Source organism: Helianthus annuus, chromosome 3 (genome assembly GCF_002127325.2).
Source record: "Helianthus annuus cultivar XRQ/B chromosome 3, HanXRQr2.0-SUNRISE, whole genome shotgun sequence".
Classification (NCBI taxonomy): domain Eukaryota; kingdom Viridiplantae; phylum Streptophyta; class Magnoliopsida; order Asterales; family Asteraceae; genus Helianthus; species Helianthus annuus.
In genome coordinates this window covers 97,337,107-97,347,746 of record NC_035435.2, presented here as the reverse complement: position 1 = coordinate 97,347,746, position 10,640 = coordinate 97,337,107, and the positions used below count along the sequence as shown (strand labels likewise).

At 33.9% G+C, this 10,640-nt stretch overlaps 1 protein-coding gene across 1 annotated transcript; it reads left to right on the top strand.

Moving 5' to 3' along the window:
• Nucleotides 1-6,164: 6,164 nt before the first annotated feature.
• Nucleotides 6,165-8,731, top strand: LOC110927787 (peptidyl-prolyl cis-trans isomerase 8-like). The gene is made up of 6 exons (XM_022171197.2): nt 6,165-6,306; nt 6,384-6,608; nt 6,700-6,816; nt 6,897-7,049; nt 7,133-7,324; nt 8,375-8,731. Exons 1-6 carry the CDS (start codon nt 6,289-6,291, stop codon nt 8,588-8,590), a joined length of 921 nt encoding a protein of 306 aa, XP_022026889.2. The 5' UTR covers nt 6,165-6,288; the 3' UTR covers nt 8,591-8,731.
• The last annotated feature ends 1,909 nt before the right edge of the window (nt 8,732-10,640 follow it).

Sequence of the window (10,640 nt, the reverse complement as noted above, 5' to 3'; positions counted from 1 at the left end):
GTCTTAAATCGACATAGTTATTTTTTATATGTTATATGTTTCAGCCTTATTTCTTCGCGTTAACACGCCGCAACTTCAGTGTTGGTGGTCGCTACCAACAGTGTGACATTGATGTTATTTGGCATAGTTTTAGGCACCCGCCGCAACGCGATGGTGCTTAATTCTAGTTAAAATTAAAACGTAAGATAGCAATGCGTCATTAAATACAATTCTTTACTTATTCTTTTTTATATATGATTTTTTTATGAATAACATTTATTATAACTTGTTATACGTAATTTATAAATCAAATCGTGGAAATTGGTACCAACAATTTTATTATTCTAATGGCTGTTGATTTTCTTTTTAAATAATATACATTATTTTCAAGATTCATCTCCACAAATTTATCTTATTCATCGCGTATCGAGTATATCCGTATGTTGGGTCTTTTTAGATATGACTTTTTTTTTATTTTATTCCATACAAAATTACATTTATTTAACCCGTGTAATAAACATCGTTTTTAAAGATGTACCTTTTTTATTACTTGGTATATAAAATTAGATTTATTCAACTCGTAAAATATACGGATTTTTTAAAGATACAACTTTTTTTATTATTTAGTATATAAAATTACATATATTCAGCTCGTGCAATACACATGGTTCTTAAGGATATAACATTTTTATTATTTAATATATAAAATTACATTTATTTAACCCGTGCACTACTAGAAAAATGGTTTTTTTGCTACAAAACTTTTTGAAAAATTTCCCACAACTTAATTTTGGCGACAAGTTTCCCACAAATTATAGACAAATATTAAAAACCATACATTTCCCCACAATTTTTCGACAAGATAGTCACCAAACCTATATTTGTGACAATTCCGTTGCAAAGTTAACTATGTTTCCAACAATGTTCCCACAAAACTTTTTTTTTATTTATTAGCTTTCACTATTAGTTTAAAATTCAAAACAGTGGCAAAGTTGTGGCAACTTTTTGAAAAATTTCCCACAAATTTTAGACAAATATTGAAAACCATAAATTTTCCCACAATTTTTCGACAAGATAGTCACCAAACCTGTATTTGTGGCAATTTCGTTGCAAAGTTAACTATGTTTCCAACAAGGTTCCCACAAAACTTTGTTTCTTTTTCATTTATTAACTTTTGCTATTAGTTAGTGCAATTTATAAAACTAAAAAAATCAAAACAGTGGCAAATTTGTAGCAACTTCCAATGATTTTCCCACGAAATTTAATTATATTATTTGAGGCAGGCTAACGTACAATGGCTCTTATCGTACAAAATGTACGCGATCATCCTAGCCGTACGATCTGTTGCGAATTCACTCCTGAATATGTGAATTGTGCTGAAAAAACCAACATGTGAAATTGCTTTATATACCAACATCGATTTCATCATATTTACCAACATGCGAAATTGGTACAAAAAAACCAACATGCGATTTCATAAAAATACCGACATGCGATTTCCAACATGCTTTTTATGACATGCGATTTCACAATCGCGTACGAGCATACGATAAGCCCTATTGTACGTTGCACTTTTTCTATATTAGTTACCAATTTTTGTTAACTATTTTTTTTTTTTGAACGGCTTAAGTTTTTGTTAATGGGATTCGAACCCTCTTTCATATATGAGAAGACAAAGTCTTGTCCAACACTTTGATACAGCTAGGCCAAAGGCTCTTTGAATGTTAATTGTTAGTACTATAAAAGTAATCATTTTTAAAAACTAAAATATCAAAATATGTGGCAAAGTTGTCGCAACTTGCCACATTTTCCCCACAAAACATTATTTTTTTATTTGATAACTCTTGTTATTTGTTCATACAATATAAGAAACAGTTTTACAGACTAAAAAATCTAAAATCACGGCAAAGTTGTCGCAACTTGCAACAATTTTTCCACAAAACATTATTTGGATTTTAATAATCCTAACTTTCATCACCACCACCACCGTTAGCCCACCACCATCACCCACCACCACCACCACCATCAACTACCACCACCATCACCCGCCACCACTACCATCAACAATCACCACCATGGCGGCTGGTGGTAGTGGTTGTTGATGGTGGGATGGTGGCGGCTGACGGTGGTGATTGTTGATGGTGATGGTGGCGGCTGATGGTGGTAGTGGTTGTTGATGGTGGTGGTGGGTGGTTGTTGATGATGGTGAAAGTTATATTATACAGACATTAATACCATATCTGATACCAATTTCCTTTCTATAATTTAAAACTTTAATTTGATTTTTATACTATATATAATATACACTTTTAATATTACAAAAATCGTCCTTTATGTTGATATCAGATTGCAAAGTGTGTCCTTTGTCTTCAAATAGTAAAAAAGCGTACTCGATGTTTACGATCCCTTGCATGTTATGTGCTTTAGCCCGAACTCAGTTAGGTTTATGGTTAACTTTGACCAACTGAACCCCGCATGAGGGTATTTTAGTCATTCTACATTATTTACTCAAATAAATAAACATAAAAATTAACATATAAAAAAACTTAATAATTATCTCTCTCTATTACACATAGACATACCATCTCTTTCAACCTCCACCATCAGCCACCAACTACCCACCATGACCACCACAACCCCCACATGAAGGCAAGGCAAGACATGGAGCGTATTTGTGACCGATTGGAATAAGTTGTTAATCCGACATAATCTCGACGTGATGCATATCGAAAAGAATGTATTTGACAATCTGTTTCACACAATCATGGGCACCAACACATCCAAAGACAAAGACAATATGAAGGCAAGGCAAGACATGGAGCGTATTTGTGACCGATTTCATTTAAACCCCACATGTGATAACAACGGAAAGATGACTAAAAATAGGGGAAATTACACTCTGCGAAAAGATGACGTTAAAAAAGTTTGTGCTTGGTTGAAGAAGGTAAAATTTCCAGATGGGTATGCATCAAATATAGGGAGTTGTGTAAACATGAAAGACAACACTTTTCATGGTTTTAAAAGCCATGACTGTCATGTGTTTATGCAACGGTTGCTTCCACTCGCTATTAGAGGTTTTGTCTCAAAAGAGACATATGAGGCTGTAACAGAGTTGTGCATGTTCTTTCGAGTCTTATGCTCAAAATCGTTGCATGTAGATGACCTGATTAACATGAAGCGCACTATTGTTATAACAGTATGCAAGTTGGAGAAAATTTTCCCTCCCAGTTTCTTTGATTCTATGGAGCACCTAGTCATACATCTAGCTAATGAAGCTCTTCTTGGTGGTCCGGTACAATACAGGTGGATGTACCAATACGAAAGGTAATAACATTTTTTCATCTTATGAATTAAATATATTTTTTTTTTAATTTTGTTCATAATTCTTAAAACATTTCTCAATAATTTCTAAATGTAGGAAGCTTGGCTTAATGAAAAGAAAAATCAGAAACAAATCAAAGGTTGAGGGTTCAATGGTGAAGGAACATCTAGTGAACGAAATCGCCACCTATTGTTCTCTATACTTTGACTCGACAATTGAGACACGCCATAATCGAGAGCCACGAAATTTCACACCGCAACATCTCAGCTCTTCGAGTGGAGGCTCTAAACTAAGCGTATTTGTCGTTCCATCGAGACGATTACATCAAAAGGGTGGAACACGGAGGCATATGAGTAATGAAGAACTTAAAAAGGTGCACACATATGTTCTTCTAAATTGTGTAGAAGTTTACCCTTATATCGACAAATTTGATGAAGTGGCACCACAACTGTATCCGGACGAACCAGAATTCCTTCTTAGAGATAACCATTTTGCTGATTGGTTTGAAAATCACGTAAGTAAATCCAATTAACTCTTTATGATTGATGTTAGTGCATCGTTTAGCAACATTTTCCGTGTGTGTTTTTCATTGTAGGTAATGAATGGCTTAATTAATGGAAGCACTCGACATTTGGAAATTTTAGCAAGACAACCATCAATGTACGCTCAATCACACAATGGGTACTTTGTAAATGGTTATAAGTTTCACACCCAGAAGCATGGTAAGGGACTTGTGACCTCAAACTGTGGTGTATGTGTGAGAGGGTAACGCGGAAGAGTCTGACTACTACGGCTTAGTGGACGAGATATTAGAACTTAAGTATAATGGCAAGGAACCTCAAATTGTGGTAGTGTTTAAATGTACATGGTTTGATAACAACCTGGGTGTAATAGTTAACAAAAATAAGCTTGTTGATGTTAAACACAAGTTTCATCTTCCAGGTGATGACAAGTTTATCTTGGCATCACAGGCAGAACAAGTTTTTTACACTTCATACCCTGCCGTGACACGTGATACAAAAGATCTATGGCCGGTTGTGAAGACAAAATCCCGTCACATTTATGATCTCACTACACCTGAAACTGATGTCACCAATGATGGTAACATGACATCACACGATTTTCTTCAAACTGATAAACGGTTCGAGTTACCGAATGCGGTAACTCGGAGTGATCCCTTAGACCGGGTTACATTTCATGATGATGATGATGATGATGGTTGTGATGATGATGATGATGCAAACGTTTATTCTGACCACTCTTTAGATGAAGATGAACATGATTGTTAGGAACATAAATTGTTTGTTGTATACTTGTTATTATTTGAGATACATCATATGGTATGTACATTGTATATTTTTTTCCTATCATAGAGTTTGTGAATCTTATATATATTATCTAACCAAATCTGTTCAATTAAATGCAGGCTATATACAATATGAATGCTGGTAAAGATAATGCAAGTCGTGGTGGTGGTCGTGGTAGTGATAGTGGTGTTGGTAGTGGTCTGCGTGGAGGAAAGACAAAACAAGTTTCAAGGAAACGCATAGATTGTGGCATTGTTATTCGGGAGCCTGATCTTAGTAGAGGTGATGGTGATGCTGTTTCTGGGAGACAAAGATCCCAAAAGTTGGATCCAAAGCATCCCAATGGGAAGGCAACTGTTGAGAAACCTACTATATGGACTAAAGGGCCGTATTTGATGGTACGACCTCCAAAAGGTCCTTCAATTTCATACCGCAGAGGTGTAAGGGGGCAGTTATCATGGTATGGGTGAGGGTGATCCAATGGCTGATTTAGATGGGACGTTAAATAGTTTGTCACCAGATTCTTGATGATAGGGATGGTACAACGTTACAAGATTTGTCACGTGATATCCTTGATGATGGCGACAATGGTAATCAATAAAATTACTAATTTTTTATTAGTTATCATTTTATTAATTACTATTTTTAACTTTTTAGATGATGATGATGCTGGTGACGATGGTGATGACGTTGGTGATGATGGTTACAATGGTGACGACGGTGATGGTGTCAGCGAGGACGATGACAACTTTGAGGGTGACGGTGACGACTTTGAGGGTGGTGGTGACGACTTCGAGGGTGGTGGTGACGGTGATGGGAGGTAATTCATACAAAGCAATGGGAAATAGTATATTTCTAGTTTAATATTTTAATATTTTAATTTATATTGTTTATTGATGTTATAAAGTAGTATTAGTAGTAGGGTTGTGCAACGGTTCTGAACCGGGAACCGTTACACTCTAAATATAAGAACTGGATCATTTAAAAAGTGGTTCAGTTCGGAACTGGGTTAAACGGTTCGGGTGTAAACAGTTCTTGTCAGAACCTATTGTCAATTAAGTCTCAAAATTAACAAGTAAATAAAAACAATCAAGCCATTCAAAACGTATAACTGAATGACTTATGTTTGGTGTGTGTCGTTTTCACTAAAATCCATGAATTCTATTGAAAGATCAAGGCAAAAGAGGACACAAGGTTTTGAAACAATGCTGCAGAATTTAAAACCGACTTTAAGAGGCCATATCTTGGTCAATTCGAAACCTTTTTGAGCGGGTTTTAGCCTAAAATGTAGTACTTTGAGCGGATTATTCACCCAAAAAGTTTCGTAACTTTTCAATACCATTTGAGCCCCGAAAAACTGTTCGCAAAACTGAATGTCAAAGCTGTTAGATTTGGACAGATTTTGGATCAAAACAGCCAGCTTTGGACAAATTGTGCATTAATTTTAAGGTCTACTAGGAAGCCTCATATTGTATACTATATTTACTTAGATTCATGCGGGTAAACTATGATCTGTTTTGCATGTTTTAGCATGTATACTATACTGATTCTCAAATATCTTTTCAATATTTTAGGTTTGTAGAGTCAAAGGTACATAGACGTGTAAAGGAAATACTTGAACAATGTCTTGATGGAGATTGGGTCACGTTTAAAACGATCCCCCAAAACGTAAAGACGCGCATGTTTGACCGCTTCCGGGTAATTTATCAATTATTTATTTATATATGTTATGATTATATGTATTGTTTATTGCATTTTTATTTTTGTTTTTGTAGACTATGTATAGATGGGATCCAAAAGCACACCAGAGCATACGTCATTCGTTTATTTGTGTGCTCAAGGATCGATTTAGAGGTATAATGAGCGATATGAGGAAAAGTTCTAAAAAGAAAGCTTTAAAGGCGAGGGAACGTATTCCCGATGACGGATACAATTTTGAGATACAATGCAAATATCCGCCCAATGGAGTGCCTCGTAGGAAATGGGAACGTATGTGTATGGTAAGGGTTTTAATAATTTACATCTTTTGTCTTAATTATTTTTATGTATTAATTATATATATATATATATGTATATATTTTACCACTATAGTCTTGGAACACTAAAGATTGGGAAAAGAAGTCCAAAGCAGGGAGAGAAAACCGGAAGAATGACTTATGTCGTCATACAGGTGGGTCCAAAGGGTTTGACGAACACCGTCGCAACTTGGTAAGCTAATCATATTATTACTTTTAGAAACCTATATGAACAATTAGAACTTATAAATTACATTGCATCTTTTTATGTAGGAAAAAATAAAGGGTAAAAAGGTTGGATTCGCGGAAGTATTACTTCATACCCACGCCACCAAAGAGTGTAAAAAGAGATTAAATGATGGGGAGATCAATGCAAATGACTATGATAAGTTACAGTTTGTTACCGATCGTTCAAAACGTTCATATGTAAGTTATCTTTTATCATTTATTTATAATTATTGTATCACCTTTTAGTACAATATCAAGCCATTTGTTTTAATAAACTGTAGGTCTCTTATATGAAAAAACTTGAAAATAAGTATGGGAACATGGATTGCGATGATATGGAAGTGTGGGAGAGTCTGCATCCCGAGTGTCAGGGTCGTCAGTTGTTTGGGGTAGGATCTTCTGATCCACATTTTGTGTTGACTGGAACGACATCTTCCACAGCTAGTGTGTCAGATACCCGACAATCGCATGAGGTAATGTTACTGTTATTATTGTGTGTATATATATGTATGAATGTATCAGACTAGTGTATGCTATCCAGTGGCGGAACCAGAAAATTTTAACCGGAGGGTCAATATATACATAGACACACACTCATCTGCTAGTGTATAATAATAGTAATAATTTTACCGATATAAAAAAATTTAAAAATTGAAACTTGATAAAATTAATAAATCTTGACATTCTCTAAACTAAATGAAAATTATTAAATTTAAAAATTGTTACCAGAACAAATTAATAAATCTTGACAGTGTCTAAACTAACTGAAAATTATTAAATTTCTAAATTGTTAACATTCTCATAAAAGACAGACCCACACTTTAAAATATTATTATCATTGTTGTTTAATATTACACTTTTGAAAAGAAAGAGAACACAGTATAAGTATTTGACAGCTGCCAATGATGGCCAGCCCAGCTGGTCGGAGGTGTGAGGGTTTACTCACTTGGTCTCAGGTTCGATCCTGGGGTCAGTGAGGTTCCCGCACGGGAGGGAGCTGGAGAATTAAGGGGGGCTGGCGTTTCGACCGGTACAGAAGGCGCTTAACTGCAGGCCGTGCGAGGTTCGAACCCAGGGAGGCTGGCAACGCGCCAGCCGTTGGACCAACTGGTCTTTAGCTGTCCAAAAAAAAGTATTTGACAGCTAATAGTGCCCAGGCTTTTTTTATTGGATGTCCATCGTCTTCTTTATCCACTTTATTCTTCTCTGTAACTATGGCGTATATCAGAATTACTCAAATGACCATTTTTTTGCCCTACGCCCTTCATCTTTCTTCTTTTTCACTTCATTTATTGCTCAACTAAAAATTAGGGGGTTCATAATACGAAAACCCACTGGATGACATATTAAAGCTTGCATACCCGGCCGGCGGCCGGAGGGTCAACGGACCCTCCTGACCCCCTTGTAGTTCCGCCCCTGGTGCTATCTAATATATACATGTATGTTTGTTTGGGTCTTTTTTTTTTGGATTGACCCGTTACTTGTTAATATCTGCTAATTATATTTGTTTTAACAAACTTTAGCTCCAAAAAGTTCAAGCTGAACTAGAAAAGGAACGAGAGGCTCGACAAAACATTGAAGCCCGTTTTGAACAATTTGAACAAGAGCGGGAACAAGAAAGGGTTGAACGTGAACGAGAGCGGGAACAAGAACGTGTTGAACGTGAACGAGAGCGGACCGAACATGCTCGATGGCAGAAATACATGGAAGCAAAGTTTAATAAATTCGGAAAAAAGTAATTTTTTATGTATGTTAAAGATCATGTTAGTTTTGTTACAAAAACGTGCATTTTGTTTTTTATTCTAAGACTGTAAACATGTTTTTTTTTGTTGGAATCTTTAGGATTTTCTGCAATTTATTTAAAAGAATTTGGTTTTCAATTTTTTTGTTTTAATAATATTAATTTGATTTATAAAATAATGGGGATTTTGTCAGTAAGTTTAAAGGAATTTATTTTATTTTTTAAAACCGTGGGAATTTTGTCACCGAGTAAATTTAAAAACCGTGAGAATTTTGTCACAAACTTTAAATAATGATTGTTAGAAGCGTGGGAACTTTGTCACAACATTTATCTCAAAACCGTAGGAATTTTGTCGCCAAATTAAAATATTTAAAATATATTAAAAATATATGTTTTGTGACAAATTTGTTGTTAAATAGAAAGAAAAAGTTTATAACAAACTTTGTGGGAATGTTGACGCAAATCTTTCGACAAGTTCGGTTTGTGGGAACATTGCCAGAAATTTTGTAGGAAAATTGTCACTCATGCCATTTCCGACGAAGTTTTTTCACACCAAAAGAATTCGTTGGAAATTTGTTGCTACTACTTGTTTCCCACAAATTTGCCACAAAATACGCCGTGAGAAAAGACTTGATTTTCTAGTAGTGGTGTAATAAGCGGGACTTTTAAAGATAGATTGTTTTATTATTTACTATATAAAATTACACTAGATTAATGTCAGCATGTATACGCGGTTTAACAATGATACTACTCTAAATTTCTTGAAATTTAAAATACTCTAAGTAAAAAAATACACTGAAAAAAAAAACAAATAATTCAAATTTCACTAAAAATTTCTTTGTAGATCACATTGATTGTCTTATTTATAACATTCCCATCTTCATGAATCTGTAAATAAACACATGAATTGATTGTCACATTGATTTTTACACATGAATCTGTAAAAATTTCTTTGTAGATCACATTGATTGTCACTAAACCGTAGTTTGCATCTTCGTGCCCTAATAATCACATGAAAGTTAAAATGCAAAAAAAAAAATAATAAAAAAAATAATAAATAAACAAATTTGTAAATAAACATAAACCAAATCATAAACTAGTAAAAAAAATACTAATCTGCTCATTAATCAGAGTCATTTCAATAGACATAGTTTCACTTTCTTTGGATTTGTATGCCTTAAAAGTCTAAGCACCTTAACCTTTATAGTAAATAGTTTTGATCTTTATGATGTTATTCAAGAAAATAACATTGTTCGGATCCATTATAATATCTTAAAGACAAATATAAATAAACTGATCAACAATATATATGAATGTAAGTTAATATAGTAGATACTCTAAGTCATATAATGTGATGTAAGGATTTCATACATGATATGGCAACTATATGTATGGTTAACAGCTGTTCATGCTATACCGGCCAAAGAAATCAATTTCTCTATAAATAATAAAAATCAAAGATTTTGTTACATATTTTATTTTAAATAATGTAGCTTACCAAAATTATATTCCAGTTTCCCTACCAAAATAATCAGTTTATCTTTTCTATGTAATGAATATAAATTCATATAATAGTATTGTTATCAAATAGGATGTAACAAAATAATAACTTTCTATATGAAGTCATTATTTTGTTACCTATAGAAAGTGTATAATGTATACTGACACTTACATGTTTTAAGTGAAAAAAGTTTTGTAAACGAAAGTTCATAAAAAAAAAAAAAAATAGAAAAGATGAACTTTCGACACGTGAAAGTCTGCACAAAGCTATTGGACGCATTATAAGTGTCATTTTTCATAATGGCTTTTTATCATAGTACATCAATTTTTATAAAATGAAGAAGCATGGTTATACAAGTATTACTCCAATTTGTATCAAGGTTAACCAATTATATAAGTATTACATCATAAGATTATAATCCTTAAAAAAGTTTATGCGATTTGCCCATTTTCCTTTTTGACAATTATATGGAAAACAACAACAAACACATTATTACTTTTCCTATTAATATTAAACTGCAGGGAGTCGGGGTTTGGGTTAGAGGCTT